The sequence below is a fragment of the Poecilia mexicana genome, unplaced genomic scaffold (genome assembly GCF_051168715.1).
Source record: "Poecilia mexicana isolate PSO_F unplaced genomic scaffold, ASM5116871v1 scaffold_10, whole genome shotgun sequence".
In the NCBI taxonomy this organism is placed as follows: Eukaryota; Metazoa; Chordata; class Actinopteri; order Cyprinodontiformes; family Poeciliidae; genus Poecilia; species Poecilia mexicana.
This window is the reverse complement of record NW_028263379.1, coordinates 20,397,760-20,413,611: the sequence shown is the minus strand read 5'-3', so window position 1 is coordinate 20,413,611 and position 15,852 is coordinate 20,397,760. Positions and strand designations below refer to the sequence as shown.

Sequence of the window (15,852 nt, the reverse complement as noted above, 5' to 3'; positions counted from 1 at the left end):
TATTTTGTTGTTTGCTTGTCTGCATTTATTTCCACCCATTTGGAGTTGAACCCCCCTGATCAAATAAATGATTTCACGGGAAACCCAGTTGAACACAGACATAACACTGATTTATTTGAAATTCGTTTCCTCTCGGCTCAAAAACCCCCAAAACAAAACAAAAAACAAATGGCAATCTTTCAGTGGCGGTTGCATTTCTGTAGATAAATGCGTGTCTGTACATTTATCCTAGATCTCACTTCTCCGTGCAACCGAAAAGAAAGCTGCGGCAGCAGGGCCATGCATGTTGATGTTTCTGTTCATCATTCTACCCACACGGAGCGCCAGCAGAACCATGTATTTAATGACATCTCTGATAACAAAATATAAACAAACAAACAAAAAAAACAACCTCTGGTTGTTTCAGTTAGACTGACAACGTCTGCCTACAAATCAAGCAGAGTCTGCCTTGTTTTTCCTCCTCTGTCTTCTTTCTCCTTATCCTGCGTGTGATTGACAGATTTTTTTTCGCCTCGTTCTTTTTTTCTTTTCAGAGCTTGATAGATGAGTCCAAAGGGCAGACTCATTCTCCAGCTGGAACAGAGCCTGCCAGTCTAATCTCTGAAAGTTTGTCATGCAGTACAGTGCAAAGGGGAAAGAAGGGTCGGGATCTGAGTTTTCTATGAAAACCCTTGATACACACTGAAGGTTTATTTTCATATGGATGGCTTTTGTCACTTGTTTTACAATTCAGAACATCTGTACTCGTCCCACACGAGTCGATACTTTCTTTCTTTCTTTTTTTGCTGCACTTACAGCTGCAAGTGTTTTGTGGTGTGACTCTTCTTTTATTCACAATTAGCGATTAAAGGTTTTGACCATCGTCTTTGCAAACAAGCTTAATCCAAATCCAATCTGGTCCTCTTTTAACTTTCTATAAAAAAAAGGGAAAAAAAAAAAGCGCATGCATCTTTTACACCTACTTAACAGTCACACTTTCCCTTGTATTGATCTATCAACTAAATTTCCAATAACATGCATTAATGTTTATGGTTGAAATGTTATAATGTGGAATACTGTTAGAAAAAGTTTAGATGTATGAACACTTTTTTTGCGAGACACCCTACATATGAGGCTCATGCATACTGTTGACACACAAAGACCAAAAGAACAGAATCAAAACGTCTTCAGAAGGACATCAAAGATAACAACAGCACACAAACATGCCAAGGAAACATAAAAAAAGTTATACTAAGAACTTTACTCATTATGTATATGGATTTTCTTTTCCTGTTGGGTCCTACTTCTCGTCTTATTTTTAAGTCGTGCCCTGCATATTCACACACGGAGACACACACTGTATTTCTCAGTAATAGTTTGAGCCTCTGCGCGACAGTCTCCATAAAACAGCGAATGCCCGAGGTAACAGACAGGAGCTGCATCAGAAGACAGATAACATTTATCTCCCAGGCGCTCAGAGTGACATTACCTCTGGAATTACAAGGTGGGCTCTCTGTGCATGTGCAAGTTTGAGTATTATAATCCTTCAAGAACATCCAGATAAAATGTCCTATTTCAGAGCTTATGTCTTTATGTATCAATGTATTTACTTCCATTTAAGGGTTTTTTGTTTGTTTGTTTTTATCTCCACATCATTACATCAAAACCAGTTTGTATTTCTAGTTCTTCATTTTTAAGGCCTGCTAAATCCCCTCTGGTGAATGTTCCTATTTTCTTTCCTACTTTTTATTTCATCAGTTCTGCAAATTTCATTTATCACACCTGGTGCGTAACCTTATTTCTTTTTTGGACCTAGAAAACCACTTTGATGATTCTCACTCTTGTGTGTCTCTTACCTTCAATTACTTTGAGAGGTTTATTTCCCACTTCTCTTCAGACATCCCCAACTGATGGGAACTTGAGAGTTTCTTCTTTTTAGTCTTTTGAGTAAATTCTCTTGGACTTCAGACTTTGTTCTCCAAGTGTCTGAATATTTTATTCCGGGGAGGTTTGACACTTCAGTCTGTCTTAGAAATAAGCTTTAAAAGTTCCCCCTTTATTTGATGCTAAACATATTTTTCAGTTAAAATCACTAATGCATCAAGAAAAGTTAATACATTTAATACTTCGTACATCTTAATTCTCTAATTTAAAAAATAATAAATTTTCTTTTGGCTGCTCTTTTGTTTTAATTTAAGCCACTTCTCCAAACCATCAGAAACTTAAGTTTTTCCATCTTGCTTAGCAGTTTTACATTTGTTTTATATTTGATTCAAAGAGATATATAGTATGGAAAATAAGTTCCAATGTTTCAAATGATACCATCACTATGTAATTTGTTAAATTGATATGTTACTTAAAGTTATTCCAAGTGTTTCCTGGTTTTACCCATCACAGGAGGCTTCTTGTGCGATACCTTGGTCATGGTAAACCTTTCCGTAGGACTAAACTGACTGATACAAATAATTTTACATTATTTCTACCATTATTATGATTTCATCTCACAAAAGCATTATCTGAAACATGACTCTGAATCTAATATGGTGCATAAAAGCATTGATCAGCTATGAACATGGAACATAAGCTGAACTACTGTGCATTTCTGATCAGTTCACCATGGCAACCACCAGCAGCAGCACCAGCAATGACTGTGCTGCGGTAGATATCCAAAGGTGACGAAACAGTGTTAAAAGATTATACTCAGCTGTAGGAAAACATACGATTTTCTGATCTCTGTTTACCTTTGTTTTTCCTATCACTTTAGTGTTAATCCTCAAAAATCTGCAACAAAGTTGAAAGAACCAAAGAAGAAGAAGAAGAAGAATGGAAATCAGGCAGACATCTTTGCTTAAAGCTGCAGTCATTAACGTTTAAAATCAATCTTTAAAATATATGTTGATGACGCTGGTTAAAAGCTCAGGTCCAAAAGTGCTCTCGCTGTTGTTGAAAAACACATTTTGTGTCGTCAACTTTCAAGGCAAGTTGAAGCTGCCAAAGTCGTACTTGAATTATATGAAATGCTTTCTGCATGTATGCAAACACTTCTGTGAACGCAGGTGAAAAGCAGCTGCCTCGTTCAAACAAGACATTTTGTGGGAGTTGCAGCTCTAAATCAGATATAAAACACTCATTTTATAACTTGGACTGATCTTCTATCCTCCTCTCTTATCACCACACATGTGAATGCACTCTCTTTTATGTCTACAAACTGGGATCCATAAGAAATGGGATGGGCTGGAGGGGTTTGCATCTTGCCAATCCATGAAATTATGGACTATTTTGAGGTGCTGAACCGGTTCCAGTTGCTTTTTTATGCTGATAAACAGGTCAGACTGACAAACTACAGCAGCCAAAATTGCATCATCCCTAGTCGCATCAATCATTTAAATATTAAACTTTGTGGAAGTTTTTTTTTTTTTTTAATGTTGCAGTTCAGTATCCAGACTCTGTATCTCTACAAATGTGCGCCTGCTTCAAACACCATTCAAAACACCATCAAGAGACGGGCCTTGAATTTGTCAGCGGCGTTTTTGTCATGTAACTTTGTAATCAACAAAGTTTGGAATAGAAAAGACAGCGTTGCTCTACTCCAAATAGAAAAAAAGTGGGCGGTAATCACCTTGAGACTTCAGTTGTCTGATAAGATCAAAATGAAAAGTAGCGAGGGAGATCAGATGATAGGACGCAGAGATACAGGATGACACTTCTTAACAAGGTAGCAGAGGGAGAAAGAAAAACGAACTGCAAAAGTCAGGTAGGAGATATGAAGAGGATAGGTCAGATTCATTAAAAAGATACAAGGGTATGTCTGATTTTTTTTTTTTTTTTTCTGTGCCCGAAGCTATCAACCTCCCAGAGCAATCCCACAGGCAGTGAGTTAAGGTTAGTCCAGATAATGATCAGTAATAGACTCTGTGCTCGGTCTCAGAGACAGGTAGAGATAAATATGATAGGGACAGAGGAAAGCCCGTTGAAGTTTCAACCTTTAAAAGGATCCTGCTTTTCCACCTTTTTCACATCAGTGCACATTGCACGTGTTGGTTAAGGATTCGTGCGACAGCAATTAAGTTCTTACTACAATCTACGAGAATTGTGTAGCATATGTCAGAGGACTGCAGGATATTTAGAAAAGAGACAAGTCTGCTAAAAAGTTCTGTTTTAGCTCTGTTTGGCTTAAGCCTAACTAAACAGCAAAACACAAGAGAAAATGTTTAAAAGTGCAACAAAATCAGTAGTATATAGTTCACAGTTATACCTACTAGCTGATGAACCCACTGTCTCAGTTTCAGCCTCTTTAGCAACATTCATATAAGTTTGAACACGTCGACACTGACAAGAAGCAGACAAACATTTAACCTTCATTCATGGTTAGGAGGTGTTGGGTTCAGTGGTGCCTGGTGATTAAGGCAGACTTCAGAAGAAGCAGCTTACTATCATATTTTACAAGTGAGAAAGCCTTTACTGTGTTTAATGCCTGCTTTTTGCAGAAAATGGCACTTGGCTCAGAACTACCTACATAGATTTAAAAGTAATTTCAGAGCAGTTTGATGCATCAGTGTAAATGGGTGATGCTGCACAACGGCAAGGTAAATTTCTCTGGCCAATGATTGGTGCAACTCCTTTGATCAACATTAGCTGGTAGCTGGAACATGACGAGGGAGACATGTTACCATGTTAAAGAAAGAACCTCCACGATTCCTCTTCCTACTGGATTCAGAGTTGTTAAGTTATCTGTGGTTATGTTTTATTCTCAAAGATAGAAAAAAAAATGCATCGTTGAGGTAGAAAAAAAGAGATAAGAAGCTCCTCTGGTATGATTTTATCCAATGGCTGTTTACAATGCACTGAATTACCATTCATTTTATGTCTGTATTTTAATGATCTGTGGCTTATGCTGCATGAGGGTTGCATTAAAAAGTGTCTCAAACATTTCAATATAAAGTATTCAGTTTCCTACCTTTTATCAAGACCAAAATTTTCTTTCTAAGCTAAATGTTTTGATTCTTGATTTAAAGTCAAGCATCCCAAGGCCTGAAAATGGTCCCCGGGCCACAGTTTGGACATCCCCGGTATGAAGTATCAGTGGCTCGCCATTTTGAGGGGAATAAAAATTGTCACCAGTGTCAACATGTCAAATGTTTGTTTAATTTATTTGTGATTTCTGATGAAATGTTTATTCTCATTAACATTCAGTATCAGTTTTTGATGTGGGCAGTGCAGTTCAGCCCTCAGTGTGGCATGGCATAGGAGATGCAAAAAGCCTGAAGACGAAAATAGAAAGTCATCTGTCTTTTGAACCCCACCGAGTTTTCTACTCAGGATATGTACAGAGAATTAGGAACGGATACCCCCGATTTGTTGGGTAGAGTGTAAGAATATATCTGTACTTCAGCATCATAATCAACGGCTAATGATGCAAATCTGATTTGCAGGATCTAATTCAATTAAATTACAGGGCATGTTTGAGGGAGGCTGGCTTGCATTTGATCAGCTAATTATAAGCCTAACACACTAATGTTGGTCAACGCTGAACTGCAATATTCTACAATAAACAGAGATTCTGCAAAACATAACTTGAAATCTGTCAAATCTTTATTGTGCCAAAAAACATTTCCAAAACCAACGAAGCTCAATGGAATCATATATGGTCTTCTTCTGGGGAGTGTGTGTGCGTGAGTGTGGATCACTCAGGGGAAATCATACACAGAAGAATAGGCTCACCCAGGGCATCATTGACACAAGAACCTACGCTGTTAGTGTGGGATTAGGTTAAATATGTTTTTAGGTTGTGTAATAAGTAAGAGAAAAACAGCTCCTTTAAGCAAAACTAACTCAGAGAGCTTATATTAAATGCTGGGTAAGACTTTAATCTATTAATTAAGAATATTATCAGGGGGGCTGCAGCAATAAGGAAGTCAGCCATCTTCCCTCCATCCCGATTGATTTGTTTGATGTAAAAAAAAAAAGGATCATTCTTGTAATTCATACTTTTAGATAAATGAGCAACATTCCACTATTATTTTTTTTTTCAGGATAATTAAAATATTTCTGCAGTATTTTGTGCTGAGCTTATCAAAACAGCAGAGTTACTCAAGTGTCTCTTATGGGTTTATAATTTGTTGTCGCCTCAGCAACAGCGACTAAAGAACTTCTAGTTTTACAAATAAAACCTTGAGCACTGGATATGAGATAAGTCACAAATGCCTGGTTAGCTTGAAAGTCGACATAATTAATTTCTTTTTTTCATCTTGTGAAAATTAAAGCTTGGAATACAATATGTTCTCAATGGACCTTGAAATTAAAGAAAGGTACTGTTCAAACAATCAATTTCTTGTTTTTTTGTTTTTTTTGTTTTTTTTTACAAAACAAACTGACAATTTTATTGTGCGCTGACAAATAATTAAGATTTAGGTAAAATAAGATTATAAAGAGCAACTTTCAGTGGTATTTACAGTTTTTTGGAAAGTTATGAAAAACACAAGACAGGCTTTTCATTACTTGTGATGAAATGTTTCAAAAATAATTTTAAGCACGCAATTAACTGTTATAGCAAGGTCATCATTTATTGTCTTGAATGTAACGTCTCAGCGTCCTGAGCGGGGGCGCATGAAGGGACGGGACGCATCACCACATGCTATCTTTGAGATTCAGAAATAGACGTACAAATGGGCTAACCATGACTGAAATCATTGTGATGGTATCATACTGGTGTGATAGGAACTTCAAGAGAATCATATTTCATTAGATGGTTTTGTTGCTGGAAATTTAGGAGTTTCTTAAATTTCCAATTTTGTAACACGCCATGGCAAAATAATGTCCTGCATTTGTGTAGCTCCCTATTAAGTCCAAGGAACTCCAAAGACTACAATCAGCAATTCACCCATTTATACTCCGTTAGCGATAAGCTGCATTGCAGCCACAGCTGCCCAGGAGCAGACTGGCAGAAGCCAGGCTGATATTTAATTGCTGCCAACATGTCCTCTGAGCAAGAAGGATGAAGTATGAGTGAATGAGACGACCAGAGCGGGAACCGGTAACCTTCCTCCTGATCCACTGTTACACAATAAAAAAAATAAGAGCACAAAACCAGAACAAGCTGACTTTTTAAGACACACCAAAACTGATCTGCAATGTTTCTTCACACTGCTAAGAGCTCAAAGAAAATGTCTACACAATTGGCATGTGTCGGTAGAGCACAGGAAGTGTGGAGGCAGAAAAGAGGACAGCACAGTCTGTAATCGTGTGTGCTCCCAGTGGGGCTGGGAGGCAGACATTCCAGAAAAAAATAAAAAATAAAATCTAATTTAGTTAGCGGATTTATTCCGTTCAGGCTCCAACAGGTCTCTTTGATTTTTCTTGCGATGCCTTTGCTTCACAGAAGCTGACACAAAATGAAGTATTTGCACTTTAAAAAAACCTCACTGACCATAATCAGCACAGACATGGGACTTTCACCTGCAGAATCTCTGTGTGCCAGCTTGAGTCAGTGTTTTACATGGAAAAGTGTTGATGTTCGCTGTGACAGCAGTGCTGCAGCAGGGGAGATGACAGATCAAATTACATGTCAGTGCCATGGTGACAATTCACTAACCTTTGCTGACAGCCACCAAAAGAAAACAGCTGAAGTGGATTTCAAACACGCACATTCATGATTCATACGTACATTCAGCTTACAAATATGGTGCAATGTTTGACATCCGTCAAAATTCTCAGCTTCAGGCACAATTTGGGTTTTTCCAGTGACAAAATGGAAAGGTTATGCTTTAAATTTGTTTAATTGAAGAATTAATAGCAGCTTGATCAACTAGAAAAGCTCAAAAATAATCTCAAACAAAAGCAACAAGCTGCAAAGTAAAAGAACCACAAACCCGAAGCTAAAGTAAACTAACCACAGAGGTCAAGAAGTAAAAATAGCACTTGTTATGAATGGAAACATTCCCAAAGAGGTTTAACAAAAAGTTATCTAAAATGATTATGTCTGAAAATGAATGTTCTGCATTGTTAAATCCTTACTACCTGAATTTATTTAAGAAAATGCTGTTTTTCTCTACTATCAAATGAAATGTCATGATAGTAGAATCTGTCACAATTATTAGTCCACAGAACAGATATAAATTAAAGTGATTGGTAAATCCTGATAGTTGGATGTTTTTTTTTTAAATGCTGATTTTAAACCAACACCAAAAATAATCAGACAACTAGCTGATATAACTGATGAGTATATAAAACCCTAACTCTTGAGAAATAGTTACATTTAGTGAATTCAACAGATTTTGCCAATCCTACCTTATTAATGAGTATGTAACTAAACTTGTTCCAGCACCCTCTGCAGCAGCTGCGAATTGCATGATTGAGTACTAATTTCACAGTTCTTCTGTAAACCCAGAGCGGAAGCTGTGTGTGTGAGTTAGTGTGCACCAGTCTTATCAAATTCATTCACTAAAAAGGCTTAATCTGCTCACGCGATGAACACAACATTTGTAACTATTAAATTCTCAAGAATATTAATAATGTATTCAGTGAAATGTCTGGCCTTGTCAGGAACACTCTATGAATCCAATGAAGTGGTGGGGGGCACTGGATGTGTTTTAAACACTTTATTTCTTTCCATGTTACGTGTCAAGTATAGCAGAATCAATAATCTCATGAATGGGAGACGAAATAAGATTTCAGGGATACAATCCTGCAGCACGTCTGACAAGAGATAGGGTTGTACAGGTTGCCCAGTGAGGGTTGACTCATGGTTGCTAAAACTTGTACAAGACCAATTGATTTTACTGATGTAGTGGGTGTAAAATATTGAATAAAATATTGTGCTACATGACTGGCTTTATTTTCAGTCTAACATTTAACTTTATGACATGCAAATTTACAAGTGGATCATCCATAACGTCTCCAAGTGTATTCTGGGTAAAACTTGTTACCAGCCGTCCACCAATGTCATCATCAGTCATTTGGCAACAGATGGCAAACTAGGTAGAGCATTTTTATGGACAAAGTTAACATGAGTGGAGCTCCATGGAGCGGCAAAGTGAGAAGGATGGAAAAAAGAGAGCAAAAGAAAAGCCAAAAACGGGACGCATATTTTGTTAGTCATCTTGGAGATGAACAGGACTTTTTAATTGGTAGCGGTTCAGGCCCGCCAAAACTGCAGACACAGCCAGGAAAGCCGGGCTAGTTACAGTTAGCAACTTGAGCTTTATTATTTGGATATAAAGGGACCGGTCATTAGTCCTGACCCCAGCCCAATGCTGACTTGTTCCGGTAGTGGTTACTACAATCACTCCACTAAACACAAGGCGTCGTTGTGAACTTGTTTTTACACAGTTGGCAGAAAATCTGCGGCAGATTTTAATCGAAATTATTTAAAGGAAAGCCACTGATATTTAGTACAGCCTACTGCGTAATTATTCTAAAGCGCTGCACTTTTCCTTTTGCATATTTTTGCATCATTGTTTTATTTTTGCAGGATGTGAATGTCCAGGAATAAACAGCACTGAACGAAATATGGCAGGTAAGAGGTGTTTGGTTTCAAAAATAGGTTTCTGAATCTAAGCGTGCAGGTGGAACATTAGTGACTCTGCTGCAAATGTTCAAATCCAGCTGCGACTTGTGGCCGTCGGTAAACCCAGAGGATTGATTGCACATATCACACGACTACAATCATTTAACCGTTTCCATGGGAATGCAGTGTGACGGACGCATAGAGAAATTTTTCTTCACTTACTGCTATCCCCATCTGTTTACCATTTTGCCTTGTTGATCTAATGTGAAACTGAAAAATCTCTGCCACCTCCAAGTGTACAAACTTTCGAACCTGCTGTCTGGTAGATAGCTTGAGGACCGTCTGTTCTGAAAAGTGTAGAAAGAGCTAACAAAAAAATAAATAAATAAAGGATCAGAATTTGGAACATAAAAAAAGAGGATGTAATCAAGGATTTAAGAGGTAAAAGAAAAAGTCTAACCATTCGCTACGATTTATAAATAGACTTTTGTTTCTCCTGACAAAAACACTGTTTACCCCAAGAACCATGATCTCAGTAAACTGAACACATAATTATAGTTTAATCTGAGCAAAGACAGGTGGGAATTAATGTGACAGAAGTCAAGCAGGTAAAACACTTTTCACCAACAGCATCAATCCTAGTTCTCTCCATCATTCAGGCTTAAACTGGATGTAAGACAAAGTCAGTACTAGCCCTTAATTAGGAGACAATTTCAGTTTGCATTAAAACGTGTGTGATGAACCTTGGCACCGACATAAACACCCCCTAATCTGAGGCTGATTAGAATAGATCTGCGAGGGAAGGCTGGGACAGACGGACGGACGGACAAACAGATATTTACAACAAATTCAGTAACACCACCTCCCCACCTCGCTGCTCAAGATAAAGGAAGCCTGTAAAAATAACAATCCATCCTTTTCGGCGCTGCTTTCTTTTAGATTGCATTTCTCCACCACAATCCCTCCATCCATCTGCCGAAATCCCATTTTCATGACAAACAATAAGACACACACACTCACTCCATCACCAATTCCTGCAGCTGTCACGTAATGGGGGGGGTGGGAGGGGGGCTGTGGGGGCTTGAGATGCGAGAGGAAGAAAATAACACAAGTAAAGGGAAGGATGACAGGGGAGGGGAAAGAAAAGGAAAACACTGAGAATCACCAATGAGTTTGAAGAACCAAAAGGAGCTTCACTGGATGGCGAGTGAGTCACAATGGTGAGGTTTTGGTCCTCAAAGTGGACTTGGGAAAAGATAAATCTTCTATAAATCTTCTTCAGACATCCCTTTGTCTCTTTACCCCCGATTTCCTACACCATCCTGATTAATCTACATGCTATGTTCAAAGCACTCGTTAACTGCTTAATTGACCTACTTATTTCTCTAACCAGATGAAAGTCGCCCAGGGAGGCTCTGTACTTACCAGCCTTCTCTGTGTTATGTGATGGTCTGCTGAACTCCTGACCAGGTAAGCAAGGGCACTGTCCATCACATTTAACCGAGATCGTCTTCCCAGACAAGCAGCTTTGAAACTCCAATTTGCACTGAAAGGACAACAAAATGGCAAACATTTCTATTAATCCCAGAAGATTAAAGCAACAGTGTTATATAAACTCAGCTACTGAACAAAAATGATGGGAGATTATTGAATATATATATATGTGTATATATATATATATATATATATATTTTTTTTTTTTTTTGTGGAAAATAATGTCACAGGAAAAATTTATCTTTCCAAGCACTATGTCAGATCCAGGGAACATTCAGTTAGTCTCAGTCCTACAGCACTTTTTAACTACTTATGTGGCAGCTTTTTGTACAGTTAACAAAAATAGGGTACATGTAAATAACAATATCAATATTTGGAGCAGGAAGGCTACTTGTGCTTTTAAATGGCAGTATTTGCCATGTCTGTGAACATAGCCGTGATAAACGCATACAAGTTCTTCTAATGCAAATGTAATTGTATTTGTTTCGAAATTTTCAAACTCCAGTCTCGCAAGCGAAACATTACCTTAAACGCATATTTAAAAAAAAAACCCCGAAAAACTGGAAATGGCAAACCCCGTGATAAATAGATAATTTGTTGAACATTTGCTAAGCAGTTTTTAAACTTTTTAGCATGTGAATATTTAATAATCCATCAGCATGTGAGAAGTTCCAAAAATCAATTTTAAGAAAACAGTCAAGAGAAAATAATAAATACATAAATCTTTGAATGATTAGAATAAAATTCTGACACTGATAGAAAGTAAATGCAATAAATTCTGGAGAGCACTTTTACCAGGGAAAACTATTCGCAAATACTCAACATATCTGACTTACAAGATAGCAAACACTTAAACGTCGAACTTTTGGAGTTGTGCCGATTACGGGGAATATTTGCTGCGTCAGGGAAAGTCATTTATCTTCGATGAACAGATGTGTCTATTAGTCAGCCATGTAGACACACCCGCAGACACAGAGATGCCCAGTGACATTTTATAATTTATTGCAGTACAAATCTAATGCAAAGAAAGAGGGAAAAGATTGAGCACTTCTGAATGTAATTTAACAGTACAAATCTTATTTCAGGTAAGCGGAGGGAAAGAAATTGTTTGGACATGTTGAAGAAAAAAAAAAAAAATCCAATTACAAGACCATTCCAAAAGGAATAATGAAAAATGAAATGAGTTATGTAAATTCTGTTTGCAAGATGATGACGAGGAGATCTGTAAGTGTGAGACCATGACTGTGCATGAACCTCCATGCGCATATCGCGCCTTGGCGTTATCCTGCGCGCACTCTCATTTCCAATGTTCTAATTTTAGATCCATCTTTTTCCTCCCTGCCACCTCTTTGATATCGCCGCTAATGTTGCTTAATGAAATTTGTTGACAAAGGAGCCGTGCCTTATTCGGCTTCCAACATATTGAATTAGCTATCGGGAGGAGGAGGAGGGAGACTGAGAAGCAGTGAGGAAGTCCTGGAAATGGATGACCTCCTCTAATCACTGTCAGCACACAGACAAGCCCCATGAATCTTTATGTTTGTCTTTCTCCACAGGTTAATGTGGTTTTGATGAAAGAGTATTTTAACACCTAATGTGGTTGGAAAGAAAAAAAAAAAGAGAAAAAGAGAGAAGGGAAAAAAAATGAAGGGGATAGGAGAAAAGATGATTTAGGAGGAGGGAAGTAATGGATTTAACTGAAGCCTCTCAGGAGATAAGAGCGCAGTCCTCTTAATAGGATATAGAGTGTGCGTGAGAGTGTGTGGTTGTGACAAAGGATGCATGTAATGTAATAATAAAACATGAATAAGCTGGAGACCAGCAGCTCAATGGTGAACAGAGTTTAAGTTGGACCACAGGGACTCATCACTCCACCAGCCAGCTGAACCCTCCACCTGAAATTGCTGCAGAGAGCAGAGGGATTTCCCAGACCTCCTGCCTTTGTTGCTTCTCTTGTTTTTAGCACTTCTCCTCCTTCTACTGAACACACTCTTGGCTCTCAGGCAGACAGGTCATTAAGGAGGTGCACTTCCTGCCTCTTTTCAAACACACAGGCTGAGTCATTCTTCTAGGATGACGAATGTGAAAAGGAAGTCAGCTGGTATTAAAAAAAAAAAAAAAGGCAAAGTCAGTGTGAAGAGGAGACATGAGTGGTGTGGATAGGTCATCCAGTCTCCATGATGTCACATGTGTTTTAGTTTCTCAGAGAAGTGACATTAATGGCTTACTAAAGTAGACGTTAATTACAATTAAGATTACGTTTGCTACAGTTTGAATATGTGAAGTAGATGCACTTTTAAAACCAAGTGTCGCAAAGTCTATTTAAACCTGCACAGAGACTGAGAGAAATAGACACAGTGGTAATCTGGACCAGCCACAGATAAACATAAACCCCAAGCGAAATCAAGAGTTGACAAAGGGCATCTAAAATCCTAAACCTCCAATCTGGAGGAGGGAATAAACACTACACTGCATGCGTAGTAAATAATAAACTAGGATTTGATCTAGAAGCGAGAGAACGGAAGAGGCTGTGCATCAGCATAAATCACAATGCTATTGAAAGAATAATTTATGTGCAATGCCAAGCAAAACTTATCTTTGTATCTTTGTGGTTGCATTTAATTGCGGTACAATGCAAACGTTTATAGAAAATCACTCGCTTCTATGTTCATTTATGTCGATGCCTGGTGTTTGAGAAATGGATTTTATTGCACATTTAACAGCTCCTAAAATCTGGAAACAGAAAAATGAGAAATCTGCTGCCATCTTTGAAAAAGGGAAAAGAAATGTCAACAAAAATATAACTCATCACCTCTTTCACTGGAGAATTCCTGATCTTGTTGCAAAGTTAGCAATCCATAAATCTTTTTAAAGTGATTTTTAAAAAATCTTTTATATTCAAGGTTGTACATTTTTACAATATTGCAACAGTCTAAATCCAGATGTGCTGAAACATTGTTGATCATTGTGCACAGCACAAATGGGGAATACTCCCGGATAACGAGTATACACTGAAGGGCTAAACATCTATTTGACCTCCCACAATTCCTATATCTACTACCAACAACTTACTATTTTGTGGTTTTATCCTTTCATTTGCTATCATGTTATTCAAACAATTACATGTCAATTTAATTTCACCTTTAGGTGTTTTTATGATTTACTATCATAGAAATGTTCAAATGTCTCACTTATTTTAACTCAAACATATAAAACAAACAGAACAATTTGAAGCAGACAACTGTATGAATAAAACTACTGACGTGTAAAATGATGAAGGAGCAAAATGACCATCACTTGTACTGCACAATGCTCTGTCCTGAATCAAATGTGAGCTATGTGCTCTGATTTATGGATGCCTTGAGATTATTTATGGAAACCCAAAGCCTTTGTTGCATCAATAAGTCATAATTGCTATTTGCTTTGTATAATAGATACTAACAATAGAGGCAAAAAACAGAAAGTCTTCTTAAAGGAACAGAACAATGATGCCATGTCTAAATGTCTGTGTTTTAAAACAAAAAAGAGTGTGGAGTGTCCTTCAACACCATTAAGCATTTAGGCAAAGTCTGTAATTAAAACTACATGAATAACTGAGTAAAACTGAGACTCACACTACTCTGACACTTTTCAAGCTCCAGCATGACTTTGACTTAGCTGTGAACAGCACTTCAGTGAAGTCTAATACTGCTCACTTGTATGGCTTCGCTCCTTCCATCCAAATGACTGAATACAAGGACAATACGGAGACATAAAAGCTGATGTCAATAAGAATTTACGGAGTGTTACATCAAGGACAAAGCTCCTCTTTTATCTATAACCTTTATATTCAGTATTGGCTATCAGTCTTCACACTAATTCTGATCATCCTCCTTTCACCGACTTCCTGACTCATCACGAAGGTTAATCGTTGACGTTTTTCCTGGATCGTGAAATTGTGTGCCTGTTATGTTGTTCGTGCAAGATCATGAGCTTTGAGTTAGTACTTGGAAATTAGAGGCAGGCAGTTTTACAAACTGTCCAAATATGACTTCTGGCAGATGAAAAGACTTCTTAAAATTGTCCTTTGTGCTCAGTTACGTCATTTACCAGACTCACACAGATGTTCTGTTAAAGCAAACAAAGAACACAGGGATCTTATACAAATGACACTTGAACAAAATCAGGAATTAGATTTTGAAGCAGGTAAAAAAAAGGAGGTGGAAACAAGATGTTGCAGGAAAGTCTGATTGCATATACTTATCGGTAGCTTGATGGATTTTATGTAATTGGTTTGTAAAGAAATAGAACAAGAGAAAAATTGAGGGTAAAGTTCAACAAAAAATATGAAGCGCAAACTCACTTTAGATGAATAAGTGTGTCCATCAGAGCCACACACAGGAGATGACTGGGATGCTGAGCAGAGCCTACATTTCCCATGAGGCTCAGGTTCAACCCCATGCCTGTGGCCCACGCTGCCTTTCCTGGCTTTCACACTGCGGAGGAGAGAAACAGAAAAAGTATTTTAGAAGTTAATGACTCTGAAAGTTTTTTTTTTTTTTTTACAAAGGTTACCAGAATGTACCATGAAACCACAGGACAAAAATATTACCATGCTAAATGCCAAGCACTTCAGAAAGGATACATTAAATATATGTGTGGGTGCGAGTGTGTGTGTGTGCGCGTGTGTGTGTGAAAATAATTTAACAGCCATAACGTTACAGCCATTGAAAGTTTTCAAACAGAATCACTTCTCTACAGAGGAAAAAGTGTCTCTGGCTGTCAGGGTCAGATGAAGCGGATCCTGATTGGTCCAAGGAGGCCTCTTCAACAACCACTATAATTATGTTTGATTCAAATCTGGTCGCAATTTTCTATCTAAGTGCTCTACTGAA

General features: G+C 37.8%; 1 protein-coding gene across 1 annotated transcript in view; it reads right to left on the bottom strand.

Annotated features, from left to right (window-relative positions):
- The window catches only part of spock1 (SPARC (osteonectin), cwcv and kazal like domains proteoglycan 1), a 118,585-nt gene that overhangs the window by 7,152 nt on the left and 95,581 nt on the right, over positions 1 to 15,852 (bottom strand). Inside the window, exons 6-7 of the mRNA XM_088009601.1 lie at positions 15,321 to 15,453; positions 10,910 to 11,030 (exon numbers count right to left, since the gene is read on the bottom strand). Coding sequence (XP_087865727.1) covers positions 10,910 to 11,030; positions 15,321 to 15,453 — 254 coding nt within the window. The remainder of the gene's footprint in view (positions 1 to 10,909; positions 11,031 to 15,320; positions 15,454 to 15,852) is intronic.